Source organism: Grampus griseus (genome assembly GCF_964374135.1).
Source record: "Grampus griseus genome assembly, chromosome: 12".
NCBI classification, from domain to species: Eukaryota; Metazoa; Chordata; class Mammalia; order Artiodactyla; family Delphinidae; genus Grampus; species Grampus griseus.
This window is the reverse complement of record NC_139006.1, coordinates 73,145,189-73,162,582: the sequence shown is the minus strand read 5'-3', so window position 1 is coordinate 73,162,582 and position 17,394 is coordinate 73,145,189. Positions and strand designations below refer to the sequence as shown.

At 36.8% G+C, this 17,394-nt stretch overlaps 1 protein-coding gene across 1 annotated transcript in view; it reads right to left on the bottom strand.

Annotated features, from left to right (window-relative positions):
- Window positions 1-242: 242 nt before the first annotated feature.
- Window positions 243-17,394, bottom strand: part of MALT1 (MALT1 paracaspase) — a gene marked incomplete at its 5' end in the record, with an annotated part of 58,153 nt that continues 41,001 nt past the window's right edge. The window contains 7 exons of the mRNA XM_082667472.1: window positions 243-5,037; window positions 6,077-6,202; window positions 7,328-7,485; window positions 8,628-8,777; window positions 12,561-12,688; window positions 13,232-13,306; window positions 14,446-14,623. Coding sequence (XP_082523598.1) covers window positions 4,597-5,037; window positions 6,077-6,202; window positions 7,328-7,485; window positions 8,628-8,777; window positions 12,561-12,688; window positions 13,232-13,306; window positions 14,446-14,623 — 1,256 coding nt within the window. The 3' untranslated portion in view covers window positions 243-4,596. The remainder of the gene's footprint in view (window positions 5,038-6,076; window positions 6,203-7,327; window positions 7,486-8,627; window positions 8,778-12,560; window positions 12,689-13,231; window positions 13,307-14,445; window positions 14,624-17,394) is intronic.

Here is a 17,394-nt window from a genome sequence, read left to right as displayed (position 1 = left end):
GCTTTACGGGAATTTCTGGAGTATTGCCAACCCTGTAAAGTGTTATAAACCCTATGATATTATATCATCATCCCTATTTTACAGATAAAGAAATAGAAAAAGCATACACAAGATAAAAAACACACTTTAAGTCACACCACTTGGATGGACTCAGACTTCAGTAAAGCCAAACTTTGTGTCTGCTGAAATGTTTTTAATGCTGTCGAACAGAAAAAAAAAAAAAACGTTTATACAAACATTACTTCTGGGTGTATTTTTCTTTACTAACAGCTTATCAATATGAGAAATATGTCATATAATTCAAGGGCAAGTATTGAAAACTTATTGTGGTTAGGCATGGATAAAATTCACAATGTTAAGCTAGAAAAACAGGTTGAAATACATGAAAGTAATGTGTAAATCCTGAGTTTTTGGCAACAGTTGGTAGTTGAAAGCAACAGCATACAAATACCAGGGGAACGTTTAAACAACAGGAAACAACTTAAAATTTATTGGGCCTTAAAAAAAAAAAATCAGATCTCATCCTGACACTGAACTGGTGCAGATCTATGTGTCAATATATCAGTTATCTGAGCTATGGATACATAATGGAATTTGAGTTTGACGAGTTGAAAAAAATTGTGATTACTGAGACCACTTCATTGTTGCTTCACGTGCAAGTTAGATTTGGAGATCAAGGAAAAACAAAAGGTCTAAATGCCCCTTTTCAGTATTCTTTAAAGACTTTCTTTCCTAAGGCTATACCTCTATTTACCTGTTCACCTCTGGAAGAACAACACTTTAATGTTTTACATTCAAATGATCCCATGTATTGAGGTTTGATTTTTCTTTTATTAGAAAACATGTAACTTATAATTTTTAAAGTTACTTTCCAGAAAATACCTTCTCCAGAATCAAGTATTAGCTTTGGATTTAGTGAGCCTTTACTATCCTAATCTCTTCCTCACTTTGTCATTGGTATGGATAGGTTACCTTTCCTAAATTCCCCTGATGTATATAAAAAAAAAATCCTATGCTAATATTACAAAGCAATTGGTGTGAGAGATTCAAGTAAAATAAAAGCATGGCTGATGAAAAAACTGCACCATTCTTATTTTTTTAATGTTTTAAAATTATAAATACATGCTTGGTTTAAAAATTCAAATGTACAGAAAAATATAAAGTGAAAGGCAAAAAGTCCCTTTACCCTACCTAACTTCTAGCCCCATTCTCTACAGCTGCACAGTTGAATATGGAAGCCCCTAGCTATATGTAGCTATTTAAATTAAAACCAAAATTAAAAAAAAGTTCCTCACACCAGCTATATTGCAACTCCTCAATGACCACATGGGACTAGAAGTTATCATATTGGAGAGTGAAGATATACAAGATTTCCATCATCACAGAAAGTCCACTGGTTACTGCTCCACAGAAACCATAATTAAGCACTAGCATATAAAAGGCTCATTATTAGGAGTTATGAGTTCTTTATATATTCCAGATACAAACCCCTTATCAGATGTGATTTTCAAAAATTTTCTCACTCTGTGGGTTGTCTTTTTACTTTCTTGATGGTGTCCTTTAAAGCACAAAAGTTCATTTTGATTAAGTCCAATTTATTTTTTTCCCCTTGTTTGTACTTTTGGTGCTGTATCTAAGAAGCTGTTGGTTAGCCCAAGGTCACAAAGATTTACTTCTATGTTTTCCTGTAAGAGTTTTATAGTTTTAGCTCTTATTTAGGTGTATGATCCATTTTGAGTTAAAATTTGTGTATGGTATAAGGAAGGGATAGCCTTCCTTGTACCATAAGTGGCTATCCAGGGATAGCCACTGGATAGCATGTGGCTATCCAGTTGTCCTTGGATCATTTGTTGAAAAGACTACTCTTCCTCATTGAATGGTATTGGCACCCTTACCAAATATCAATTGATCATAAAATGTATGGGTTTATTTCTGGACTGTTATATGTTATATTCCTTTGTAATGTCTATCCTGTTTTGATTACTATAGCTTTGTAATAAGTTTTAAAATTGGTTAAGTGTGAATCTTCCCACTTTGTTCTCTTTCAAGATTGTTTTGGGTATTGTGGGTTTCTTGCATTTCCATGTGAATTTTATCAGCTTGTCAATTTCTGCCAAAAAGCCAGCTGGAATTTTGATGGGAATTGCATTGAATCTGTAGACCAATTTGGGGAGCACTGCCATCTAAACAGTGTTAAGTCTTCCAATCCACCAACAAAGATGTCTTTCCATTTATTTACATCTTCTTTCTTTCAATAATGTTCTGTAGTTTTGTTTTATTCATCTAATGCTATTATAAACAGGAGTAAAAAAAAATCTCAATTTTAGAATGTCCATGCTAGTATAGAAATAAAACTGATTTTTGTATGGTGATCTTTGTATCTATCCTGCAACCTGTTGAACTCATTAGTTTTGAAATTAATTCCTTATAATTTTCTATATACAACAAGATCATGTCATCTCTGAATACATATAGTCTTACTTCTTTTCCAATATGGTTGCCCTTTCTTTTTCTCGCCTAATTGCCCTGGCTAGTGCCTCAAGTACAGTGTTGAATAGAAGTGGTGAGAATGAAAATCCTTGTCTTATTTCTGATCTTGGGGGAAAGCAGTCAGTATTCAGTCTGTCGCCATTAAGTATGATGTTTAAGTAGGTGTGTATTTTTGGTAGATGCCCTTTATCATCCTGAGGACGTTCCCCTTTTATTTCTAGCTTCTTGAGTATTTTTATTATGAAAGGGTGCTGAATTTTATCAAAGCTTTTTCTGTATACATTAAGACAAGACAGTGTGGTAATTTTGATCTTTAGGAACATGATCCTCATTCATGATTCTGTGTTTGTAAATTTGCCAATTTACTTATTTAAAATTTGTTTATAACCCTAACGTCAATACTGGCAGCACTTTTATGACCATTCATGGACATGTGCAGACAGGTGAAAAAAACTGAGTTCCTTGAGGTGCATGGTCTCAGCTGAGGTCAAACAAGGCAATGCTTTGCCTTCTTGTTTCAGCTCTCCTGCAGAGATGACCAGAGGATGGAGAAGGCATGGGGAAAGGCAGTATAGTGCAAGAAGCTCTGGCTCTGGGGCCAGTTGGATGTGTCTGAATCCCAAGTCTGGCCCATTAGTTGGGTGGCCTCAGGCAAGTCACTTAATACTTCTGAACCTCATTTTGTCTCTTATAAAATAAATAGACTCTACCAGGATAAGTTGTTTTTAGGATTTAAGGTTACAGTCTATTTGAGATACGTATACGTGTAAAACACACACATTTCCCCTAGGAGCAATGGCTCTGTATTCGCTAATTCAGTATTCATAGTGACATTATAGAATATAACTATTGTGAATAACAAGATAATTTACACATTATGTTTGATTTTGGATGTTAAACCAACCTTGCATTCCTGGGATAAATTTCACTTGGTCATGGTGTATGACCCTTTTTATATTTTGCTAGTATTTTGTTGATGATTTTTTGTGTCTATAGTCATAATAGATATTGCTCTGTAGTTTTCTTGCAATGTCTTTGGTTTTGTATTAGGGTAATACTGGCCTCAAAAAATTGAGTTGGGAAGTGTTCTCCTATTTTTGGAAAAAGTTTGCAAAGGATTGGTGCTACTTCTTTAAAAAATGTCTGGTAGAACGCAGCAGTGAAGACATCTGGGCCTGGGATTTTCTTTGTGGGATGTTTTAAAATTACTAATTCAACCTTTTTATTGCCAGCTGCTTTTTAAACTTGCTTTTAGGTAGAACCAAAGGTGACTCTCTCCTAAGGCCAATAAAATGAGAAAATACACCTTATTAAGGAAGACATGTCCAATATTTGTAAGATTCAGGTAAACAGCTACCAAGGTCATCCAGCAGCAAAATTATTCTGCTGTCTAGGGCTTTAACATAGACAAACATCTTGTCACTTCTCATGTGCTTTCATGACCTTAAGAAATTTCAGCCTGTTATACATAAGATTTACATACAAACCTCTTAACTGGCATTTGCAGCAAAGTCCTATAATCACAAACTAAAGTCCATACATTTCTAGATTATATACAGATAGATATCCATATTTATATATCTTTAAATCTATCTACCAAAATACTACCTGTCTCAGAACCTGTCAGGAAGGCAGTGTGTAGTGGAATAAACACTGGAATAGAAGCCTGGAGGTCTCAGCTCTAACTTAAACAAGATGCCTCAATCTGTTTCTCCCACTGATAAAATTAGGTTAAGCCTGATGACCACCAAGGTACATTTTCTGGCTCTAAAAATACAACAACTTATTCTACAGTAATGCCATTCCCACTGTTCTTACTTCAGAGTGGTCAAAATGAAAACACTTTTGTTATATACACATAAACATATACACATCCGTACTTCATACTTACAGAACAAATCAACCAATTCACAGAATCTTAAAAGAGGAAGTCCGTAGTTAATATAATTCCAGCATCTCAAAGTCCTGAGTTTGCCATGAAACAGCTGTTACTAATTTTTTCTTTCCACATGTATATATATTTGCTTTTCCCCAATATCTCACTTTATGTTAAGTACTGTTGGATGAGACATCTATTAATTATGATAACTTTCAAAAACAAAAAGGTCACTTTTCAGAAATTCTGAGCCCATCAGAGAAACCGAATGGTATTTCATCAGTTGTCTCTACTGGCACATTGCTTCTGCCAAACTGACATGAATAATGGTGGGTATGATGACTTGAAATAAATGCATCTGCAGTCCGGCTGCAACGACAACTATCTGACGGCATCGCATTACTTGAGTTACTAAGATGTGAATGGTAAACACCACAGAATGAGTCTTGAGATGAACGATAATGGCCAGCTCCCACGGACACAGCTGTTGAGCTCTGGTAAGGGCTGTTACACATAACACAAGTTTGGAAGCAAGTCTTCCGTCCGGAGCCTCGGTGAATGTCTAGTTTAGCAATGAGAGGTTTTCCGACATTCACTTCCTGCTTTTCCTCTACAGTATCTTCCAATCCTGAGTACTGATATGATAAACACACTGTGAAGACTAGATGTTCCTGAAAAGGAAAAGGAAAGGTTTGTTATCTTCATCAACCCTGAAAGTATATCCATCTTAGACTCTCATTCACACAACATACAGACAAAACCAAACAACAACAAAAACCCAGTCTCACTCCTGTTTCCCAGGTTCCAGACCCTCAAGGTATCCTTTACACCTTCCCTATACTAAGAAAGGTCGGCTAGAATTAGCTTCCTTTTCCCTCATTCAATACTTTGAATTAGTATAGTCAAAATCATAGAGATCTGGTATTGTATTCCTGATGAACAGGGAAAAGGTATTTTCCAAGCAGTGGGGCTTGGGAAACGATCTTTCCCTATTACTGGAGATGGGGAATAATCTTTTAATGAAACAATAACTGGCTTTACATCTAGGTCAAAATTTTGTTTAGCTGTTTTAAAATACTACAGAATAATCACAACCATAGGTGGAGAAGTATAATTGAATCAGATAATGGACAGAAGTTCAAAGATACAAGGAGAGTGGAAGTAGATTAGCCACGGACGGGGCAACGGCAGGTTTATGACTGTCCTCGTCAACAGTGCTCACTTCATTCCCCAGGTTTTGGCTATAAATAAAAACTCAGTTTGGCAAGAATTTGGTTCTGTTAGAAAGCTCAACCCTATAGACCATGTACCATGTAGTTTCTGATTTAAGGTCAACGAGAGATGAAAAGAGATCACAATAAATTCCAATTCTAATTTGTTACGTTTTGTAGAAAGTCAGAAATAGGAAATGCTTAACTGAAAATGCTAAGATATTTACAAGTGGACTATGCTTTTTGTCTCTAACTTTTTAACACCGTGGAGGGCAATTACTTGCATTCTCACACACAAATCCTCAGGCCATTATCAGGGACAGGATACAACATGCAAAAGGCCACTGAGACTTGCTGCACAGCCAGCCGTTCGCTCTACTTCAACTTAATACGCAAAGCAGCAGCACATCTATGGACCAATCCAAGGTTCACAGGCAAAAATGCATTTTCACTTTCATAAAGTTTTCCCTTAGTAGTTATAGACAGGAAAAGTAATAACCTTTAATTTTTGCAGTGAGCTGAGTCTAGTATAGAGGCAATGCTTGGGGAGATCCTTTGATACTAAATAGCTCCCAGTTTCTTCGGGCGTCCCTTTATTTGCATCTTTTGGATCAATATCTAGGTCCTGTGAAAATCAGCAAATGTTATTAATGAAATCAATGGAAGTCACAACATCATCTGACCATAAAACATCTTAACAGGTACTGCTCTCTGATGAACTGTGGTCAGAGTAGGTAATCCCTTACCTAGGGCTAGAGATACAATGAAAATAACATTCTAGAGTAAATTCTAAATTCCTCACCGATACACTTAAGAAGTTAGCTCTGAAAGGACAGTTACTTTCAAACTATTCCTACAAACACTTCTAAGTGTCCTGAAGTTTCCTTTTAAGTTCGAGCCCCACTAGTGTTAGATTCCTGGATTCTCTCCTTCCACATTCATCACTTTTGGGAAGGTGCAGGGGGATTTATGTGATTTGTATGTTTAAGAGGAATAAGTAGACATGCCAAAGGCAGCTTTTCCCTTTTTTCTTTTAGAGGCAACAGCTGTCGAGAGCAGGGGATCTACTCTGTGACTCTATAGAGAGCAGCCCTCAGGCTCCGCCTGGCCAGTGCCCGGGGGCCAACCCGGGTCCAGAGCTGCCGGGACTGGTGCACAGACCCGTCTAATTCTGGGGGTCACACTGAGCAAATGTCCTCCATGAAGGAGAAGCAAAGGAGATGTTTTGGATTGTTTGCCTTACTCCGTGCTTACGCCTCAATTTACTACAACTATGTAGGAACGAGGGATATAGTTTAGTGGCTTCCTTAGGCCAATACGAAATAAATGTTTTGTTTTGGAACTAGGTTTCTATTCTTCCAATATACTACTATAGCTTGACAAATACGACTTACACTGTTGTAGTAACTTTTTTGGAAACGTCCTTGGAAACGTTTTTAAAAGGAAGTTATTCTGGACATATGTATAGCACATTTTATTCCTTCATATTTGATATCCTTTTTAGGGTAAGGGAAATTAAATCCTTCTTTTCTGGGTGAACTTCAGACATTCCTAAACTTAACATATTTAAGGTATTTTGGCAATTAGTTTTTAAATATTAACGACTATCATGACTGAAATGCAAATATTTTTGTAAGTGTAATATATATATATATTGCCTTTACATTTATCAACTTTTAAATTTTCAAAAACTTAGTTGTTAGTAAGTAAGGATATATCATGATATTTTAAATAGAAGAAAAAGACTTACAAGTGGAAAATCGGTAACATAGGCATCGCACATTAATATATCAGGTGGTTTGTGGACTATACTTGTATAGATTATCATGACGTTGGAAAACTCAGCTGCAAATCCTAATTGGATCTGAACACCACATTGAAATTTAAGACACATACTTTCTGGAAGTTCTGAAAAAACAATTTATAAATATTTAAAGAATGCTTCGTAAGTTTTCTGATGTTAAGTGGCAAACTAATATTCTTTATGAGGCAAAATACAATTAGAGCTATTTCTGCTGCTTAAAAATGTTATATAAGTAACATTGTTTAAAGACACACACACACACACACATAAAAAAAGGGTGGAATATTCTACTGGTCAAGCAAGTATCTTTTGTTTTCTATTTTCTTACAGCTCTTGTCCCTCTGCATACATAGTTTTTATAGTGGTAATCAAAAGTATACATACAATTGTAGATATATTTCCACTGTTTCCTTACTCCTCATGAAAATAGTTTTATTTAATGTGCTTCAATGTGTTAATTTACCAAAAATATATCTTAGAGAACAGACTGTTACGAAAAATAAGACATTATATAGGAGTTCAACAAATACAATTAATTTTCAGTTATTACTTAATAATGTATCCACAGCATAGATATTTGGGATTCATAGAAGATTCAACCAACTATTATTTCAGCCAATAATTTAAACTTATTTTTCACTAAATCACATAGAATTACCAGAGGTGATTAAGTTACAGATGATTTCTGCCTCACCTTCTTTCTCTTGCTCACCCACCCATGGATTCAAATGTCCAGGAGACAATGCTCAGTTATGCTCAGTAATATTTATAAACATTCAGTATTTGCTGACCATCATGTTTGTGTCTTTACATGTGATTTCATTCAATATCAACAACCCTATCAAGTAAGCACTACTTCTTGTCCCCATTTTACAGAAAACATGTTTATCAAGTAGGGGACTGTCTGATTTTTAAAATGGCACATTTCAACATCTCACAATATAGGAGAATCTAAGGGATTGTATATTAGACAAATTGAAAATAGTTTTAAAGACAGAATTTAAGAATGATCATTTTAATTTTACCAAATGTGAAAATAATGGGTTAATTTAATATTTGCAACATCAAATAAATCAGTGTAATATCTATAACTGAAACCTTTGCTTAGTCTTGGGTTTACTCACTAGGCTAAAATATTTTCCTTACAAAATTAGGAGGAAAGCTGTATGTTCAGAAGGAAAAACACTTTACGATTTTATATAAACATATTATAGAAACAGCTCATAGAAAGTAGACTTTACTGTACCATGTGCCTTGGCCCACTGGAGATTCCGCACCAGAGATTCTGCAGAATGTGCTGTTCCCTGTATTGGGTCCGTAAGTGCTCTCTTTTCAGATAAGCTACTTCGAATCTCTAGAGCCTGTTTGCCTTTGGTAAGGTGACATTTACCCATATCTAAAAGATAAGAAGTGAATATAGGTTTTAAGACCACATCCTTTCATTTAGACCAAGAACTCTTCTACAAATCACACTATATCCTCAATATCACTTATTCACTCAACAGATATTTACCAAGCACCTACTATGTGCCAGGCATGGTTCCAGGTGCTAGGGATACAGCAGTGAGCAAAAAGGTAAAAATACTGGCCAGCTCACTTCTAAAGGCCCCTTTCTAGCTTTTATCTTCTATAATTCTATTAATGAATCCCCAATATTTTAAGCCTTGAAATTCACAAAGGGCTGAAAGTATATTTCTTTACTGTATGGGCAGTCATAATTTTATGTCTATACTCTGTTGAGAAATCCATTCTCAACATGATAAACAAATACATTCTCATAATAAATGATGACACAGCTATGAGCAAGTTAAAATATCATGCTGTCTTTACCTAAGATTTATTTTTAAAAAAGGAAATAATGTGTTAAAACTACCAATATGTTAAAGCACCATCACTGTCCGCCCCCAACTCAAGTAACCAAAGTACTCTGTATATTCTTATGCATATTTTAATTTTCACTCATGTAGATACTGGTAAACAGTATGTGTGAACATTTTAGATTTTGTGCTTAACAAAAATGTTACACACATATTTTTGTAATACTATTTTCATTCAACATGATTTAGAGACTTATGAATAGTAACAAATCTCAATTTAAATTTATAAAACCAGATATTCTTTTGTATGAATACATTACAATAAATTTATCCCATTTCTGTATATATTAATAAAAATAAATTAATACCTGTCTTGGGAAAGTAGTTACTTATCTGGGAAAAAGAGACATAAAACTCTAAGACTTTATCCCTTTTGCTCACAAAGAGATTCCAAATGTTTTTCTTTCACCAATAGTAAGGTCAGAGAGAGAGAGACAGAGTGTGATTTTATATATATGATTATTATAAACACACACACACACACACACACAGAATGGGAGGAATATATCAAACAATTGAGAACTAAGTTATATCAACATATTGGGGGTTGGGGGGGAGCCTAAGGGTCATGAGCATATATAAAATTATATTGTTGTAGGAGAGAAGATATAGAAATCAATGTTTTAAAAGATGAAAAAGGAAGAATGAGCCAAATAAAAAATTAAATGGTTAAAACAGATACGAAAAGCCTACGGTAAATGTAGTTGAACTAAATTTTCTAGTTGAAGGAAAAAGGTTATCACGTTCGATTTAAATTCATTGATTCTAAATGTGAGAATATTAGAAGCATTCCGTTTAAAATCAGAAATGAGGCAAGAATGTCTACCACTACTACTTTTATTCAAGAATGTCTCAGAGGTCCTAGCTAGTGCGACATCAAGAACATATCAGATTTCCTCTAAATCAGTAAGAAAAGCAAAAACACCACAGTAGAAAAATGGACCAAGGACACGAGCAGATTTTCATAAGACATACGTATTGCCATTAAAAACATGTTCAATATCACTAACAATCAGGGAAACCCAAATCAAAACCACAGTGAGATAGTATTTAACACATCTGATTGGCAAAAATAAAAAAGTCTGACATATGAAGTGATGAAGAGAGTGCAGATTTACACGACCTCTTGTACATTACGGGGAAGAGGGTAAGTGTAGATTGGTGCAACCACTTTGCAAAACGGTTTGGCATTATTTCTTAAAATTGAATACCGACATACCCCATGATCCAGTAATTCCAAATACTAGATTTATACCCCAAAGAAACTCTTGCATACATACTCCAGGAGACAGATAAGAGATTGTTACAACGGTACTGTTCACGATAGCAAAAACTGGGATGTAACTCAAATGCTCAACAGGAGGGCAGCTGAAAAAACTAGTATGTTTGCACAGTAGAATATTATAATACAGTCAAAATGAATGAACCACAGTCATGCAACAATATGGATTACTCTTAGCAATATAACATTAATTGAAAAACTTCAAGACCCAAATACACAGCATAATATCTTTTGATAAAGTTAAAAACAACTAAAATTAAAATATACATACTTCTTGCAGACATAATATAAACTCAATTAAAACTATGTAAGAAGCAAATCAAGGGAACGATAAACAAGATTTAGAATGATGGTTACCATGTAAGGGGAGGCAAGGAAAGAGAGAGAGGGAACATATAATTGGATGTAGATTACTGTCAAGGTCTGAGATTCATGTTAAACAACTAATTCCACAATAAAAACTGTCAGAAGTATGTTCTAAGGGACTGACATCATTAAAAATGAAATACTAATTAAATAATTTTTTCTAGCAGGTCTTGGAGTTTTATATAGTAAGATGGTTTTTGGGTCCCTTAAATGCCATACTGCTAAAACTAGATAGGAAAGAATTTATTTTGCAATTTCAAGCAACTGAACAATAATGCTGTCTGGAGTACAAAAATCAAAATCCGGGGTCACAGATTAACAGCTGGAGCCTTGTAACAGCAGTCAGCTTATTTCATATTTTGTTTCACGGGTACACAATTGAAACTGGAAAGGTAGTTTTTCTGCCTTGACTATTTGGTCTATGATCTTTGAATACTTACATTTTTTCTGAATATTTTTAAGTTATCCAGAAGATCCAAAGTTCAAATATATAATAAAATAAAAATAGAATCCAGAAGTTCAAATATAAACTCATAGCACATACTGGGATGCCACTCATTGCCATAACAACAAAGTATATATCATATGTGGGTGAACTGGTGCTTTTTACTAAGTGTTAAGATAGTTAATATATCTTAAAGACTAAAATTAGAATAAAGCATTTTAGAGTCTCTGAAGTACCTTCACAGATCTCACTTTGAAAATAACTGACATACTCCAAAGGCTTTAATTTTTTTTTTTTTAAGCGCCAGAACTTTGTCTTCAAATGAGAACTTAAATAGAAGCCCACACAATATGTAAAACACATAAAAGCAGAACTTCTTTGGTTGAAGAAGGAGGGCCAAAGCTCTGACTGTCTACATTAAAGGGGAAAGTAGTTAAGTGATCCAGCTAAGGGATCTACACCGACAAAAACATGAAAATAAACGAATGTGACTAACAGCAGGTCGTGAAACACTCAGATACCATACACTCAAGCTGCCATCTTAGGAACATCCATGAAACTCCATTTGCTAGTGAGCCAGTTTGTAAAAGAACTGCCTTCTCTTTGATAGGACTTGTAAAATGGCATTTCAAAAAACACATGTCAATCTACAGCTGTAACACATGATTATTCAACACCTGACACGAGCACAGCATTATGCCAGGCAGGGAAGGAAGGAATAGAAGGGAATGGAAGACATGGTGTTACACCTCTAGGATCCTGTCCTTAAAGCAGAATTTTAAAACTACTAAGTTCATCAAGAAAAAAAAAAAAGAACCCAGCTTTTCCCCATAGGGTCTCAGCATTTCTGTAAAGTTTATCTGTCTGATCCTGAAAGAGGATGCTCATTAGACAGTTTTTTTTTTTTGCAAATAAGCAGACTGGGCAGCATCAGGCACTAAGCACAGAAACAAGGTGAAGAGCTCTGAGGATTAAACTTCATTTATTTCACAGCCATGTCTGGGGTCAGACTTGTACTTCAAGTAATACTGCACAGAGGCATGTAGCTAAGCCAATAGGGGAGGACGGAGGGAAACCTGAGTGTTGTGAACATTATATAAAAAAAATTGTCTTATAAATACGAATTCCAAATCTGCACAGTAACAATAGGAATAAAATAATGACCCAACAGAGAACCCTGAGTAGCTTTCTCTTTAGTTTTTATTTTACCTTCTGCAACTTCATCCAGTAACACAGTTATTTTCTTTTCTTCTAATAATCTATCTTTTAAAAATTTCATGAAGATTCCATTTGCCAACCCAGAATGCTGTATTTCAAAGGCTTCTGCTCCTTGACACCTGAAAAAAGACATTTTTAAAAAAGCAAACACTTGCCGCATGAGGCTTCTGCAAAAACTGATGAGCCTCATGTACTCCCCTGCCTCTCTCATGGCATCCCGAATAAAGAGTTAATCTTTAAGCAAGAACTAAATGCTTTGCTGCTTAGTAAAAAGAAGATGCCAAGCTATGAAGTGCTGAAGTCAATTATTTAAAAATTTCTATCAAGAATATCGAGGCAGGGCTTCCCTGGTGGCGCAGTGGTTGAGAGTCCGCCTGCCGATGCAGGGGACACGGGTTTGTGCCCCGGTCCGGGAAGATCCCACATGCCGCGGAGCGGCTGGGCCCGTGAGCCATGGCCACTGAGCCTGCGCGTCCGGAGCCTGTGCTCCGCAACGGGAGAGGCCACAACAGTGAGAGGCCCGCGTACCGCAAAAAAAAAAAAAATATCGAGGCAAATTTATGCCTAGATGGCTATGGATATTTCTAGGCTTCTAATCTACAATCAAAAAGAAGTCATCGAAGAATGAAGGAATCCTCAACATAAACGTAAAAGTTTCTTACGTGGCATATCCAAACACAATATTGGCAGTGACTTTTAGTGCGTCCAAGATTGGGATGGTATCATCGTAGTCATTTCTATTTAAAAGGTAGGAGAGGAGAAGGACAGATATAAATATGAAAAGTTAAAACAGCATTCTTAAAAGAACATCAATAACAAACATGATACTATCCTATTACACATAACTTAAAATTATAGGTTCAAATTCCTTTATCTTATTAGCTACATATTTACCAAAAGTAATCCAGGGCTCCTAAACTATTGAGACAGCAGAGACTCACACCTTTTTTCTTGTTAGCTTTAAAACTGGAGTTACGTTTGAATTCGGCCATTGGATTTTGATTGGTAACAGCTGAGCAAGCAAAACACTAAATCGGAGTAGAATCATCACTGGCTCCACTCCTTAGTATCACAATGGCAGACAAGTGGGATCCAAATCTTCAAACGTATGCTTCAGCTGAACTTTCTCTGTCTGCAATACCATGACTAACTAGAGGCCCTCACTCCATGCATGGTGTCTCTGCTAATTCCTGGAGGAACAGCTGCAGGGATTGTTAGAAATGTTCTAAAGGCAGGCTGAAGAGCTGTATGTTTTCTTTCTTTTTTTTTAAATTTTAATTTATATTATTTATTTTTGGCTGCGTTGGGTCTTCGTTGCTGCACTCAGGCTTTCTCTAGTTGGTGGCGAGCGGGAGCGACTATTTGTTGTGGTGTGTGGGCTTCTCATTTCGGTGGCTTCTCTTGTTGCGGAGCACAGGCTCTAGGCATGCGAGCTTCAGTAGTTACGGCACACAGGCTCAGCAGTTGTGGCTCACGGGCTCTAGAGCACAGGCTCAGTAGCTGTGGCGCACGGGCTTAGGTGCTCCGTGGCATGTGGGATCTTCCCGGACCAGGGCTGGAGATCGTGTCCCCTGCACTGGCAGGTGGATTCTTAACCACTGTGCCACCAGGGAAGCCCCTGTATCTTTTCTATTATGAGAAAATATCCATGCCCTTTTGTTCTTCACTTTTGTCCTAGAGCAGACAGGAAAAAGTAAAACACACACAGAAAATATATTTTCCTCTAGTTTTCTTCTTCATCACTTTCAGTCTATAAGCTAAAATTCACAAACTTAAGTGATTCCTACCATGCAGAGGTTTGCCTTTAGATTTAACTTCTCAAGGTTGATATTTAACTGACCAACAAGTTTCAGTATATAAAGAATGGACAGTTAACCTTTTCCTGCACATGTCCAACAGGAACACATTGAGTCCGGTTTCTTTCTCTTGCATCAATTTCAGTATATTTTGTACACACAGGCAATTTTCAGACCTATATGGATTTGGAGCATCGACAGGGACCATAAAGCTGTTCCCGAAGTTTTCATAACCATGTCCTGCATAATATAATAGTCCTGAAAAGCAGGAAAAAAGAGAAATCGCATTCTGAACATGTAGCACTCTCTAAGAAAAAAAGACGTTAATGCATGCTTATTTAAGAGATGTGCAACTATAAACACAACTCAGTGTTAACTGAATTTGTATTACATTATTTTGACAACCATCTTCATTTAAGTACTGAATTTTCAACCAACATCAAGATGCTATCCAGAAGTGTATTTTAATTCATAAAGGTAATACATTTGTAACCAATGGTATCATATGGAATGCAGTTTTATCTCATGATGTTAAAATACAAAAAAAGGCTAAGGACTTCTTTGCTGACTCATCTGTCTCCTCTGTGAAACCAGAAACTTCTTCAGGGCAGGGTAGTCTTACATTTATCTGCGCATTCCTGGCACACAGCAGGAGTATAGTATTTAATGGATGAAGGAATAAACACAACTCAGAGGAAGAGCCACTGCAGTGTCAAGTATTCGAACCCATGTCCCCTGCATTGGCAGGTGGATTCTCAACCACTGCACCACCAGGGAGGCCCCTCTAACTCTTTGTAGTTACAGCCCTAACCCCTAGCAAGAATGTGGCTTTAAACGGCCAAGAAAACTTGCTTCCTTTGGCCCTAGAGGGCAGGAGCCAGGTTGCCTACTTTTCTTGAACTCCTATTTAAATGAGAAAAATGGGTATTTCGTATGTATCACTTTGGGTAAAAAATGACAGAAGGGGCACACCCATATGTTCAGCGTGGGTTTATGCTACCTCAAGTGAGCCCTGAATATTATCATGTAGGCAGTGAGGACAATGAAAAAGAAACGAGGACAGAGTTCCTGGCCCTGAGGGTCTTGTAATTCATTCAGGCACGCTCATGTTATTACTTAAAGAAGAGTTGGCATCTAATTAAATACCATATATCATGTGACGAGGGCAACCCTGTATGAAATGAATAAAGGGCAGAGAGGAATATCAGTGTAAGGTGAAGCAATAACGGACGGTCTTGAGAGAAAGGGTACGATCTGGAAAGGCAGCGAGAAAGCAAGGTGCGTTACAGGCAGGATGCACAGAAACAAAGCTTGGGCCTGGAATGACAGCTAATGGAAAGGAGACTAGCCTGGCAAGGAATTAAATGATCACTGGAAATGAAAGTAAGCGTGCACAGATAGCATTTTGAAAATCACGACAAAGGGAGTGGGTTTAATTCGCTAAGCCATGAAGATCAAGTGAAAAGACGACCCACAGAACGGGAGAAAATACTTATCTGTCTATAAGGACATATATATTTGTAAGGATGAATCCTGTATCTGTAAGGACACTTTGTGTGCAGAATATATAAAGAACTCTTCAATTCAACAATAAAAAGACAATCCAATTTTAAAACGGGCAAAGGATTTGAATAAACATTTCTCCAAAGACAATATACAAATGGCAAGTAAGCACATGAAAGATGCCCAACATCATTAACCATGCAAAACAAAACAATGGGATACCATTTCACACTTATCAGCATGGCTATAATCAAAAAGGCAGTAACAAATGCTGACAAGGATGTAGAGAAATTGGAAAGCTTGTTTATTTCCGGCAGAAATATACAATAGCACAGGCACTTTGGAGTTAAGCAGTTCGTCAAAAAACGAAACTCAGAATTATATGACCCAGCAATTCCACTCCAAGGGAAGTATCCAAGAGAACTGAAAACAAGTGTCCACAGAAGAATATGCACACGAATGTTCATAGCAGTGCTATTCGTAATATCCAAAAACTGCCTAAATGCCAATCTGCTGATGAATGGATAAATAAAATGTTCTATATGCACACAGTGGACGACTCATTAGCCGTAAAAGTAACGCTACCATAGATGAACCTTAACTACACTGTGCTAAGTGAAAGAAGCCAGACACAAAAGGATGCACATGGAGTGATTCCATTTATATGAAATGTCCTCAACAGACAAATCCAGAGACAGAAAGTGATTTGTTGTTGCCAGGAGTTTGGGGTATGGAGGACTGAGGTGTGACCGCTAATGGATTTGGGTTTTTTTGGGGGCGTGATGAAAATGTTCTGGAATTAGGTGACTGCACAACTTTGTGCATACACTAAAAACCACTTGTATACTTTAAAAGAATTGTATACTTTATTTATTTATTTAGTTTTTGGTACGCGGGCCTCTCACTGTTGTGGCCTCTCCCCTTGCGGAGCACAGGCTCCGGACGCGCAGGCTCAGCGGCCATGGTTCACGGGCCCAGCCGCTCCGCGACATGTGGGATCTTCCCGGACCGGGGCACGAACCCGTGTCCCCTGCATCGGCAGGCGGACTCTCAACCACAGCGCCACCAAGAAAGCCCAAGAATTGTATACTTTAAAAGAGTAAAATTTATACTCTGTCAAGTATTCAAAATCTGACTCTGCTCTCTCTTTCCTGCTTCCAGAGCAAGACATGCTTATCTGTAACCTCCATGACCCTGCTCAGGTCACGATCTCCTTTCCATCTACCCAAGTCTTCACCAAGGCTCCAGGCTTATCTCAGGTTCAGAACCCTTGGCAACTTATCACCTGGTCTCTAGTTTTCTAACACACTACAGCCTCACCCTGCTGGGAAATCCTACAGCAGCACTCTTGACACTTAAAGTCATATACAGTATTTGCTTTATTGACATTTTATGATTCTACGTAGATATAGTTTCTCTGATAAAAGTGATCGTAATAAAAACAGGAATTTTATATTTGCGTAGCATTTTCATGGTTTTCAAAGGACCTTCATATACATGATCTGATTTTAACCCATATAACAATC